Source organism: Sorex araneus, chromosome 5 (assembly GCF_027595985.1).
Source record: "Sorex araneus isolate mSorAra2 chromosome 5, mSorAra2.pri, whole genome shotgun sequence".
In the NCBI taxonomy this organism is placed as follows: domain Eukaryota; kingdom Metazoa; phylum Chordata; class Mammalia; order Eulipotyphla; family Soricidae; genus Sorex; species Sorex araneus.
Genome location: NC_073306.1, coordinates 169353487 through 169367678, shown reverse-complemented (window position 1 = coordinate 169367678; position 14192 = coordinate 169353487). Strand labels below are relative to the sequence as shown.

The window sequence follows — 14192 nt, the reverse complement described above, 5'->3', positions numbered from 1 at the left end:
GAAGGGCTCCTTGCCACAAAAATAACTGAACTTAATTTGTCTTTGACTGTTGGTAAGACATCACAGTGGTGAGACAAGCCAGTAGTAGTTTGGAGTTTGGTGTTTTTTCTTGTTGCTGGCTCCTTCCTATTGTTTTTGGCTCCTCTCCAGAGTTAACTTGAGGACTGAAGACCTATAGTTATTTTGATTGTGACTGTGACTCTTCCAAAGTACAGTCAAAAGAATGGCAAACGGCAAATGTGCACCAGGAAATAATACATTTCATGAACTTAAAAATTCACATTGAGCATGGTTTTAATATCGGGAAAACAGTTGAAAACACCAGAAGAGGAAACAAAGACACATTTATTGCTTTGAGAGGCATGAAATAGGGAAGCGGCAGTGGGCCTGTGATTATGTTGGCTTACTGGAGCAGATGGAACCATGTACTCCACCTGACCTCCTGAAATGATAAAAGCTTTATTTCTAGTAGCATGCAGTGAAGATAACGCAAAATATAAAAAGAAAATAAAAGTCAAGGCATTGGTAGATAAAAGTCAAGACAAGATTGTGGTTGATAGGAAGAATGTCAGTGGGGAGTTGGAGCTTTTATTTTTCTAATGTAAGTATAAATCATCTAAGTGAGGAAATAATGGAAATATAAAAGTGACTAAGTAGGTAAACAAGAAGTGCTGGTTTTTATTGTAGGTACCGCTAAATTTTAAAGCTGTAGATTTCCAATGTGTATTTGTCCCACACTTCTTTTGCATAGTGTATGCATGGTCCCTTTATAGTATTGTAACTTCCTAATTACAGGATAAAAATGAGTAAAAGGAAGACAGTTTTAAGATAAATATTCAGATACCCCTTTGTGTTCACAGATAATGGAATAATACATTCTCAAAACAGTAAATGGAACCATCGTGGATGTGACAGCTACAAATGCTGACCAATGGGCGCATGTCAGCGTTTAACCACACCCCACCAAATAACTGGCCAAATAATCTCTGTTGTCTCTGGGCTCCTTTAACAAAATGCCACAACTGGATTCTAAATAAACCACGGAGGCTTCTTTTGCATAGTTCTGGAAGCTAGAACTCACCAGGGCCTGAGGAGGCTCCACTCTCGGGTTTGGAGCAGGTTTTCCTTCTGTTGTGCCCTCACATGGCAGAAGGGACTCGGGAGAGCTGTGGGGTCTGGTTTAAAAGATCACTGATTGCGCGCACCCCTAAGCACTTGCCGGATACCCCACCTCTTAAGCCCATAACCGGGAACTCAGATTTCACCAGAGCAGTTTCATGGGGGCAACCCTTTAGACCCTAAAAAATGGAATGGCCAGCATCTCCCGAAATGTTCTTACAGTACAAAACTTGATTTTTGTTATTGTTGTTTCTATAACAGCTATATGTGGAAATGGTATACTAAAACTGTTTAAAAATTGAAAATACTAAGTTGAGTTAGCTTCAAGACACAGTGAACTTGTTAGCAGTTTTTTCTTTTTCTATTTCTACTTATTCTTCTACTGGGGGCATCCAACACTTGTGCCTGATAGGGAATAGCCCTTCTCTTTTTTTTTTTTTCTTTTTTGGGTCACACCTGGTGATGCACAGCGGTTACTCCTGGCTCTGCACTCAGGAATTATTCCTGGCGGTGGTCAGGGGACCATATGTGATGCTGGGAATCGAACCCAGTTTGGCCGTATGCAAGGCAAACACCCTACCCACTGTACTATCATTCCAGCCCCAGCTCTTCTCAGTTTTAAAAGCTGCTGTGAGAGTGACACACCAGCACTGAAGTCTGTTCTCAGAGTAAACTTCTCATCCAGAGCCACATGTGCTATTCACTGTAGGAAGGAGCCTATCCTCTGTGGATTTAGTCCAACATCTCCTGGGGGTCCAAATTTGGGGCTCCTTCGTATGCCCATGGGAGAACTTTTAAGTCAGCTGCTTCACTAAAGTTAAGGTTTGTCAAGCAGTTACTTCCTGTTATACTGGATCATGATAAAATGAGCCCTGTTTCTTTCCCATCACTACCCTAATTGAAAGATCCTTTCACCACTAATCATACTATTTATTTTTTTTAAGTAAGATGTTTTTATTTATTTATTTATTTATTTTTATTATTTTTTTCTTTTTGGGTCACACCCAGTGATGCACAGGGGTTACTACTCCTGGTTCATGCACTCAGGAATTACTCCTGAAGGTGCTCAGGGGACCATATGGGATGCTGGGAATCGAACCCGGGTCAGCCGCGTGCAAGGCAAATATCCTACCCGTTGTGCTCTCACTCTAGCCCTATTCATATTATTTATAGCTCTTGTGATTGTCACAGAAAGTGCCGTCTCAGATTCTGTGGACAGGACAGAGGAAGGCTGCCCAGATCTTAAGTTTAGCTCTAATAATGGCACAATTGCCTAGCCATAATCTTCTCTAAAAATCGTGTTATTACTGCCAGTAGCTTAAGGAAACCACTTTTTTATTTCAGGTAGAGAATAGCTAACACTTCATTAAATAAAGGGTTTATTATGTGAATAAGAACGATTGATAGCATAATTGGCCTTATTAAATAACCATTTTAAAACCTATTTTTCTTCAAGAAATCCACTTAAGATTGTAGCAATTTGTTTGCTATAGATAGTACTCAGGTGTGTTATTTCTAATAACACCCTAATGGCAATTAAGTTAGGCTCTACATAATCTTTCAGGACAGATGATTGTAAACATAACATAAATTAAAGCTTTCTTTGTGAAATTTATATTCTGATTCATGACTCAATTTTTTCGTGCCTTATTTCTTTCTTGAGGTGGATTTTAATGGCATTTTATATGCAGTGTTTGACAGCCTAATAAACACTCATCTTTTTATTGTACTTTCAGTTCTGTTTTTTTCAGTTCTGTTTTTATTCAGGAACTTGATTTTCCAGGACTTTCATTCTCCTAAAGTTGTTCATGCTATGATACTGAATTTAAAATGTACTTAATTAATTTTTGCAAATCTTATTTGTCTCTATATATGGTGATATGTTTAGTGTAAATCAGAACCCTTCTGTGCTGTCACTGTTGTATTAGCTTATAATAGTCACCTCTTTAATATAAACATTCAGATAACTTGGAAGTCTTTATCCAGATATTAATTTCCAATTAAGACTATTATTCTTAACTCCAAGCCTCTGCATTATATCCGATTCTCTTGCATGAGAATGTTAAAGCTATCTCGCTATTAATGTCTTACCATATTCTCACTGAGGAGTAACAAGTAAATGGAAAACGTGAAATGACATTTTTCTCTTTGCTCGTGTTACTTTGTGTAGTCTAAAAATTATCCTGGTGAATTGATATTTTCTAAACCAGTTTACATGACAGAATATGAGGTAGATGAGGTTTATGTATTTGGTCTAAATAAAACTTCCTATACTTATACTTTGAGGCTCTAACATCATACAGAATTGAGGTTCATATCTCTGTCTCCCCATATGAACCAAATATTGGACTTAAGAACCAGCGTATCTCTGATAACATGTTTCCTTACATGTAAAAGTTGAGGAGCCATGAAAAGTATGCTTTAGAAAGCAAAATTCATGGAGCCCAAATGATAGTACAGTATGGTAAGGTGCTTGCCTGGCATGAAAGTGACGTGTGCTCAATCCTGTACAATATGGGGTCCTCCAAGCACCACCAGGTGTGGCCCTCAAAAAACAGTACTAACTTTAGTTCTATTATCTTACTGGTTTTCTTTTTAAATAACAGTAAAAATTCTAATGGTCACCTCAATTGAACTATGCATATATATATTTTTTTTATTTTTCGGGGGGCGGGGTGAGTGGAGGGCTACACCTAGCGGTTCTCAGGGCTTACTCCTGGCTCTGTGCTCAGGGCTCAGGGCTCCTGGTGAGCTCTGGGGACTAAGCAGAGAACCGAGAACTGGATTTCCCTGTTTGGCTACATGTAAGACAAACACACTACCAGTGCTACTGGCACGACAGCCTGAATTTGGGAATTTGAAGAAAAGCAAGATTGATGTAACATAAATTTTGTCTCACTTTACAAAGAATATTGTTGATCTATTTAAAAATATTTTCTATATCTAGAGCACTATATAAATTATTTCATCCCTTGAGTCTTCATTGAATATCAGTATTTTACCTAGCACCATGTTTTGTGCAAATATTTTACCTATAAACAAGAGATAAATTTATCTTGTTAACATGTATGATCCAGTTGCTTTCATATTTTTAATCTTTTGCATTTATAATGAATAGACTTACACATTTATGAGCATAAAATATAGAAGTGCATTTCATTCTGCTAATAGAAAAATAGGGTAGTTTTTACTGAAAATAGAGATATTTTTCTTTAGCCAATCTAGGATTATCAATAGGTTCTAGAATGTTGTCATTATAACAGGGGAGAGAAGTATTAAGGAGGATGTGATATATTTTGTCTTTCATATTTGTGGTTTTAAATATCATAGGTCATATATTAGTATTAAGTTAAAATATCGAGAGTCGTATATTAGTATTAAGATATTTTTGACATTTTCTTTTTCGTCTGTCATTATCATTCCTACTGTAAGCCAAAATGAAAAGCCCAAGTGATTTGAAAGAAAAAAACATACTATGTTATTTGAATATTTTGGAGGGAGTGAAAGAACTGGATTGATTTCTGTGTGTCTGTAGGCCTAAGAGAACTGCATCAGCACCTTCATGTTCAAGCTTGTGTTCTTCCTATTGAACTATTTTCAGTGTATTGTACAATGTTCAATTTCTTATTTTTTCATTTACTGGAATATTTTAATCAGCAGAAATTTTTATGATGCTTTGATTGTAATTGTAAAACCTTTGTTTTTTTTTTTCTCTGCCAAGAACTTGGGACATACTTAAAAATATTGTTGTCTGAAACAAGGTTTACAATTGTAAAGATATTAAGAAATTTCTGATGTCCATCGTGACTGGTTGACATTGTCTTTAATATAGTTTACTTTTTCGTGGTGCTGTTTTTTTCAATATGCTCTTCACACCAGTAATGGAACAAATTACGTAGAATTGGGGAACAGAGTGATAGTCCAGTGGATAGGGCACTTGCCTTGCATGCAGCTGACTGGGTCAATCTCCAGCGTCCCATATGGTCCCCAAGCACCACCAGGAGTATCCTGAGGGCAGGCACAGGAGTAACCCCTGAGCATTACTGGGTGTGACCCAAAAAGACCCCCCAAAAATATTAGTTAGAAATATTCTGTTTACTTGTGCTGTCCATTGAAGCTTTGTATTACAATTGTGTAGTGGTAATGAAAATAGTAACATTAATTTAATTACATTTTTGATGAATAATTCAAATATGTTGCCAGTTTAAAAAATGTGTATATGCTATTAATTTTGCTAGTCTTTTTTCCAGTTACTTAGTTGGATTTGGAAGTAGGCATCTTTCCATAAGCAAACCAGAGTGTTATCTAAATTTAAAACATAAAGCCGCACAGGTGAGAGAGATAGTTTCTAGGTCTGAGCACTGGCTTTGACCCCTGATCCCTAGGGATTCCCCAGGAGGGACCCCGGGATTAATGTAGGCAGTCGTGCCTGAGCATCGTTGGGTTTCAGCACAAAAGCAATAAGTAGAATACACATTTATTCGAAGAGGTTGATTTATTTATAAGCTATTGTTTAAAAGACAAGACCTCTGATTTGAAACAAATTAGAAGCAGTGTTTCTACACTAAACTTATTTACATAGTAAGTTTTACTACTGGTTTATGTTGTTCTAAGTGTTCGGGTCTTTTGTATGTAATCCTAGTGATACTGTTTTATGATATAAGATGTATCTTTATCGTGGCATGTGGTTCCTTAAAAAGGGATTTGAGGATTATCGTCATGAAAATATATTGAGGTTTTTTTTTTTTTATTTATTTTGGTAATTTATTCACTGACTTCTTGCAGAGCGCCCCCTTCACTACACAGAAAACATATTGGAGCAGGTCCTGCGGTGGAGTTCATTAGCTGAGCCTGGCTCTGCTTACCTTGTGGTGAAAAGATTTTTAAACACAGACACAATCAGACACTACAATGGTAAGTGTTCTGTTTCACATTGTAGCTGTGAGTAAAAATTCAAGTAGTAGATCATCATCACCATCTTCTTCTTCATCATCATCATCATCATCATCATCATCATCATCATCCCATTGTTGGTCAAATTTCTCAAGTGGTCTCAGTAATGTCTTCATTCGTCCTAGCCCTGAGATTTTAGAAGCCTCTCCTTACTTGTCCTTCCCAAGGATGCCTCATTGGAGGCTCTTTCAGGGTCAGGGGAATGAAACCCAGCATTGTTACTAGTTTTGGCAGATGCATACGCCACAGGGAATTTGTGAGGCTCCCCGATGTGGGCAAGAAACTCTCGGTAGCTTGCCAGGTTCTCAGAGAGGGAGAACTAGGCTATAAGATGTCCAAGCTTCCAGGAGCTTGGTTTTAAGTCTCTGAATGTTACACAGTGCCAGGGGCAGTCCTTGGTGTGACCACGTAGGTACTGGAAAATGGGAAATCTGGGCGGAAGAGGCCCAGTCCAGATCCGAGCAAGCTTGGAGATCTCAGTCCCAGGTCCCACACACCTGGGTTCCTCTGCCGGTACCTTCATGCATGAGGCTCGTCCGAATGTGTGGAGAAGGGCCTTGAGCATGGCTTTGGCTACGCTCTGGAGGTCTTCGGCCTCAGGAGCTCCGTTTGGGGTGGGGAGGGAAGCTGGAGCCCATCCCCTCCGAGGGGCCTCGGGGAAGACAGCAGGGCACGCAGGCAAGAGACTCTGCAAGTAGTAGATGATTACTGTAAAAATGTCACTCAAAAATGTAAAACCTGGTACAGATGTCATTTCACATGGAAAACGTGAGTAGCTGCGTCAGAGGATGCTGATGAGGGGTGAGAGCACGTGAGAGGGCGCAGAAGGGAGCATCGAGGGCCTGACCGACAGCACGCGCAGATACTGACTTGATGACTCCAGAATTTAAAAGTTTCGAAAGGAATGTTTTGTGGTTTGGTTTTATTTGCCAGAAATAGTTTTTTCTTAACCATTAGATTGATATTAAATGTATTATATATTTTTTATTATGTTAAATAATTGTACGCTTCTACAAAGCACACATCTTGCCAGCTTTGAAATTGAACACTTGTTAAAATTGTCCCTTTGCAGAGATACAAGAGAAAAAAATTCCTACAAAATAAAACATTTCCCACAGGAACTCTTGCCGTCCAACTAGAATAACACATGCAAGCCATAAGGTTAGCTAAGAAGTTAGCTAGGACAAGGCAACCATGTTTGAGAGTCTCCGTCTGTATGAGGTTTTAGAAAACTTCCAGTTTGAAACTTTTTAAAATATTTTAATGAATCACCACGCTGTACAGTTACATACTTACAAACTTACATTTCAGTCATACGGTGATCGAATACCCGTCCCTCCACCAGTGCCCATTCTCCACTACCAATGTTCCCAGTATCCCCCCACCCCTGCCTCTGTGGCAGGCACATTCCCAGTTACCCTCTATCCTTTAGGGTGTTGTTATCTGCAATGTAGGTATTAAGTGGACATCATGTTTGATCTTGAGTCTGCTTTCAGCACACATCTCCCATCCTGAGCAGGCCCTCCAAGCACCCTTTACTTGGCGTTCCCTTCTCTATCTGAGCTGCTTTTTCCCTCAGTGTGTGAGGCCAGCTTCCAAGCTGTGCAGTAATCCTCCTGGTTCTTATCTCTACTACCCTTGGGTGTTAATCTCCCATTCTGTTATTTTATATTCCACAAATGAGTGCACCCATTCTATGTCAGTCCCTCTCTTTCTGACTCATTTCACTAAGCATGATACTCTCCATGTTGATCCACTTATATGTAAATTTCATGACTTCATCTTTTTCTAACAGCTGCATAGTATTCCATTGTGTAGATGTACCAAAGTTTCTTTAACCAGTCATCTGTTCTCAGGCACTTGGGTTTTTTCCAGATTCTGACTATTGTAAAAAGTGCTGCAATGAACATACAAGTGCAGATATGATTTCTACTATTCAGTTTGAAACTTTGAATCTTATTTCATCATAATCTTACATGTTAGATTTCCTATCTTCATTGATTCCAAATACAGTTGATAAAGGTTTTAGAAGATGAGCTATACCTCAACTTTTAAGATTATGAATCAGTATTACTGTCTAGTCCTCACATATTTTACCAAACTTTAGTTACTAAAGCTCACTCACTTTTTCAGAACTCCTTCTGAAGTGTATTGTCTTTTGAATTTTGCAAATAAGGAAAGAGAAGTCGAGAAAATTAAAAAACATGACCAGATCACAGTTATTAAATACTAGATGTGAGAACAAATCGCGCGCGCGCGCGCACACACACACACACACACACACACACACACAGTTGGGAGGTTTAAGATAGCTCTTAATTGCTCTTAACCTCCTTATTTTGGAGTTGCCGTTTTTCTAATCAATGAGCCATAGGTTAACAAATCTTAATCTAAAGCTAATAGAATTCTGATTTTCTGATGTTGCCTTAGTTCAACCTGGGCCTGTTATAACAGGCCGCCATAATTGGTTGACTTTTGAGTGATAGAAATTTACTCCATACCGATTAGAGACTGCAGGTCTGTGTTCAGGGTGCCAGTGTATAAGTTTCTTTTAAGTCCGCTTTCAGGATGCAGACTGTGCACTTGTATCCTCACCTGGCAAAGAGCTGTGAGAAGGTGACTCTTAACAAAGCCACTAATGTCAGTCATGAGGATACCACCTGGTTGATCTCAACTTATCAGTTACCTCTAATGAGCCTCACTTCCTAATACGCTCACATTGGGACGCAGAGCACAAACATTCAATTCATAACAGTACATATTTATCACATATGAATGTACTGTTACAAAATGCAAGTTTAGCATCATATATACTTACACAGAGGTAACTTTTAGATAGTACATCAGAGAAAAAAAAATAGTTAGTCTCTTTTTAGTCTGTCTTTTTTGGCTTCTGTTAGTGCTGCTCAGAGCTTTCTCTTTACTCTGTTCTCAGGGATCTCTTCTGGTTAAGATGGTTCCAAGGACCATCTGTGGTGCCAGGGATCAAACCTAGATCAGCTATATGTTAGGCAAGAGCACTACTACCTACTGTATGATCACTACAGCCTATTACTATTTTTTGTTATAGAAATGTAGACTTTTTAGATCATTATTTTGGATTTATTGTCATCACATGTGTTTTGGCAACATTCTCCATATATCCTGTAAGACTTTTAATAAAATTTCTGTTTGGTAATATCAGTGAACTGTGCACCCAAGTCTGGACCAGTGGTTCTCAAAAGTAGGGAAGATTTTGCCTCCCTTCTTCCTCCTGGAAAACTTGCCGTCATCTGGAATCAACTCTACCTGCCACCGGCCACACCACTAAATATCCTGTAATGAATGCATAGCACATAGTATTATGGCAGAGAATATTTCAGTCCCCAAGTAGCTATACTGAGTATCTGAAAATCTCATAGATACTCTGTGGAATCTACCTTAAATTTTAATTTCTATTTGTTAATTTTAACATTGAGATAACATGCCGAAGTTATGTACCAAGTCTTGTCAACTTTTCAAAAAACATACTATAAAGTTCCATGGGTTTTTTCAGACAGTTTTTAATTTTTTTAAAGAAATATTCCTTATTTTTAAAAAACCATTTGTCTGAAGTATCTCTAGTTTCTGCATTGTTCTGTACCTAGTACTATACCAAGACATAATACTTGAGTGCTAGTAGACATCTAGGTGAATGAAAATAGATAAGAAGATAGTGTAAAGGGTATGACACAAAGAGGACAGTAGTAAGATAAGAAATAGCCCGATACAAGTATACCCATTAATGCAGACTTTTTGAAAAATAAGAAAAAGCAAGATACACTTTGGGCTGGTTACAGCAGTTACATAAGAGTGAAATCATTATGTTGTTCGAGAACAAGAAGAAATGGGAGAGTGAAAAAGGTACATGGGCTCTATCCCAAACATGGTGGAGAGAAGGGGTGTCAGAGTAATGTGTCAAATAGTCCTGCATCCTTTTTTAATGGGCACTGTGTGTATTTTTTAGTTATCAAAGCATAAAGCATCTTTCTCCTCCTTCCTGGCAAATGTCTCTTAAATAGGTGACAATCACACCTACTCCCAAATCATTGTACCAGACATTAACCTACTACTCCTTAAAATAGGGAACTAAAAGGAAAATAATGAAAGCAAATCAAATGTGATTTCTGTCAATTTGTTAGAAAAACTGGAGTGACCTTAGAAATGCCAATTCTCTTAGTAGCATAAAGGGAATGATGCTAAAACTTCATTTTCCTTTCTTAAAAATTTTTTACAGAAATATGAACTGTAGGGGAGATACGTAAAAATGATCTGTATCAAGGATAGTCATTTGCAGCTACATCTCCCAATAACTGGCAGCTGATGTGTTAATGGTTTTTAAAGTAGAAAGTAGCAGAAACATATCCTTAGTTCCTCAACTCTCATAATTGGTACTCGCTAGAAGTTTTATTTCCTGCCTATCCACCTGTAAGCCTTACATTTAGTTAATACTGTTGTGGCTATCTATGAAACAAATGATAAGTCTGTACTTTGTTTAACTTGGGAGTTTTAATTTCCTTATTTTTTTACCTTTCATTTTGTGCTTTGATCTAAACAGCTTAAAATGTAGGCATGACATTTAGAGGTAGATTTATAAATCACCCAATTCCTAATTTCTACTCATACATTTGAAGTAATGAGGTAACATACTTTACTTTTTATGGAAGTGTATGAAAGTAAGTAAAATTTTCTTATTTATTTCCTACTTCAAAATCAGTTGTGTCCTTGAACATCGACATTTTATTACTTAGAAACAGTTTGTGCTTTTGCCGTTATTGTAATGAGGAGTTAACTCATTTGTAAAGAAAGATAATAGTCCTCAAATTTCTTCCTATTCCATGGATGATGACTGATACATTGAGGTGGGGATACTGAAACTTCATTTAAATTGCCATTCAGGCTTGGTCATTGCTAATCTTTTAAGACTATCATTTATTATATTATCATTATCTCTTACATTGAGTTTAACTTCAACATCTCTTTCTCAAGTAAACCATAAATTTGTGACTTTTGTAAGGTTCCAGTATAAATAATTTTGTTACTGAAGATTTAAGCACTAAAATTCATTAAAGTTATCCCAAGAGAATGGGATACGTAGGAATCAAATTTTAATGATCTCAGTTGGGGAGAAATTTTTTTTTCTTTTTGGGTCACACCTTGCGATGCACAGGGGTTACTCCTGGCTCTGCACTCAGGAACTACTACTGGCAGTGCTCAGGGGACCATATGGGAAGCTGGGATTCCAACCCGTGTTGGGTGCATGAAAGGCAAATGCCCTACTCACTGGGCTATCGCGCCAGACTGGAGAAATATTTTTAAGATATAGATGTAACTCAAATGCAGATGCCTGTGGACTTCTAAATTTAGATTACTGCATATAACAAATGCTTTAGAATTAATTTGCATGAGAATAGAATAGTTAAAATCACTTCCAGTCAGCTCAGACCTGGAAAACTAAGCCATCCACTCTCAACTGATTTAAGGAAATAAAAGAAAATTACAGCCAGATTTGTCAAAGTTCATATTCTAAATTTCAATTGATGTATTTTTTACATTCTACTTTAGTTTACATTCTGCTACCCACCAGTGTTTTTAATCCAAAATATGTGTAAAAGTTGAAGATAAGACCTCTTCCTCTACAGTAGAATTATAGTCTTGGAAATAGGTGAGAGTCTGCTTTCAGCAGCAAAAATGTCCTGAATTCTTCTCCTAGTGAAACTCTTAGTAAGAAAGTCAGTTGGTAAGTTTCTGCTCTTTTTTATACAAGAACCTACTATGGAAGTTAAAAAGACTGTTAACTTTTGTGATTGCCCACAATAAAATGTAAATCTCTGAAGCCTATTTAAATATGTCTGTATACACAGCACAATATATGGCTTCTCTAAACCACATTTAAATAAAGCATTCAACACAGAAAAATCATTCAACTTGATGATCATTGACATTTTTTCGGACACTCAGTGACTTTTATTCTAGAAAGTCTTTTATTCTTTGTTTAGTTTTCTTGTATGTGACTTCCTTCCACAACAAGACAATGTTTAATTTAACCTTTTGAAGAATTGCCGAACTGTTTTACAAAGCAGCTGCATCATTTGATATTCCAGACGGCAGCATATGAGGGTACCAGTTTATAACATCCTCTAAAACCTTTATTATTTTTTGTTTTGTTGAGATATAACATTCGATATTATATAGCATTGTGTAAATATAAGGTATATACTGTGATACACATTGCAAAGTGATTAATGAATTTAGTTAATGCCAATTAGTTTATAATTTGCTTTTTTAATACTGGAGTGATAGCACAGCAGGTAGGGTGTTTGCATTGCACATGGCCGACCCAGGTTCGATTCCTCCACCCCTCTTGGAAAACCCAGCAAGCTACTGAGAGTATCCCACCCCCACGGCAGAGCCTGGAAAGCTACTTGTGGCATATTCAATATGTCAAAAAGAGTAACAGCAAATCTCACAATAGAGACGTTACTCATGCCTGATCGAGCAAATCGATGAACAGTGGGACAACAGTGCTAAAGTGCTAATAATAAATTTAAGGTTTATACTTAGCAGCTTCAAAAATAGGGTACAATATTACTGATAGTCACCATATTGTTTGTTACCACTCAGAATCTTTTTTTTTGTGGGGGGGGTTCAACCTGGCAATGCTCAGGGGTTACTCCTGGCTCTGCACTCAGGATTTACTCCTAACGGTGTTCGGGGAACCATATGGGATGCTGGGAATCGAACCTGGGTCGGCCTCGTGGGACTGGAGTGATAGCACAGTGGGTAGAATTTATTTATTTCATAATTGAGAATTTGCACCTTTCATTCACCCTCAGCTCATTGCCCAGCCTACAGTTTCTCCCGTCGGAAGCCCTAATCTGTTCTCTATACTTGTTAGTTCAGCTTTAGATTCCATAAGAGACCACATTTGTCTTTCGTTTATACTACTTTGTTAAGTGGGTTCAAAGGTCATCTAAAATTTATCTGATATCTGGAGTGTCTTTTTTTATATGTAATACATATTTCTATATATTTTGAATAATTTACATATGAGTATATAACACACATAGGTGTATGTGCATATATGAACTTTGTGTCACATTTTCGTGATTTTTTTTTATATCAGAGGATGCTGAGGTTGTTTGCATATTTTCTATTGTCTAGAAATCACAACAATCAAAAAAAGTGTATTTTTTAGTTTGTTTCTAGTATGTACACGTGAAATTACTTTTGCTTGCAATTTATTTAAAATCATAGATAAAAGTATTGTTTCAGCACTAATCAGTCTACGAACTTGAGATGTTTTAACATGTTTTTGCACTGTTGAGAATCTTGTATCTACTTTATATTTACAGCACATATCAATTTAGCACATTTCAAACGCTCATTAGCCAGTCCCGAATTTGGATAGCCTAGTCAGGTCTCTATATATTATAAGTAGTAGAACTCCTCTGACACAGGTTGTTCCAAGAAATTAACTGTTTGTGACTGCTAGCTACAAAATAAGTTTTTGCTTTACATTATCAAAACTGAAATATACTGTTTTCTTTTACAAATAAAAATGCACTTATAAATATAATTTTTTACGTTTCAGAGAGGAGAACCCAGGAAAGTATTAAAGAGGGCATCTTGAAAATCAAAGAAGAACCATCTAAAATACTATCAGGGAATAAGTTTCAAGACCGGTATATTGTTTTACGAGATGGTCATCTCTTTCTTTACAAGGATCTGAAGGTATTTGTTTAGATAGTATTTGAATATATATACATTGTGGTATGGATATTAGCATTCTCATTTTATACATTTTTTATATCCCTTTCAGAAATCAAGGTTCATAGTAAATAAAATGCATAAAAAGTAGATGGTTTCTTTCTGCCTCTGGGATATATGAATGCAGTCAGAGACACAGTGAAAAAATTTACATGACCTTTCTAAATTTATTTGAGCAGATATGGTTTAAGTCCTAAACTAGCAAATAAATCACTGTCTTAATAAATTCAAAATATGTGTCATGCTTTGCCAGCAAAAGTAGCTTGAGATTTTTTAGCTAGGGAAATTAATATAATGTGGAGTGCCCAGGAAAGAAATGTGAAACAAGTTTG

General features: G+C 37.0%; 1 protein-coding gene across 2 annotated transcripts in view; it reads left to right on the top strand.

Moving 5' to 3' along the window:
* The window catches only part of ARAP2 (ArfGAP with RhoGAP domain, ankyrin repeat and PH domain 2), a 193079-nt gene that overhangs the window by 153310 nt on the left and 25577 nt on the right, over window positions 1-14192 (top strand). For both annotated transcript variants that reach the window (XM_055138467.1, XM_055138468.1), the window contains exons 27-28: window positions 5905-6033; window positions 13685-13824. In XM_055138467.1, the coding sequence (XP_054994442.1) occupies window positions 5905-6033; window positions 13685-13824 (269 nt within the window). The remainder of the gene's footprint in view (window positions 1-5904; window positions 6034-13684; window positions 13825-14192) is intronic.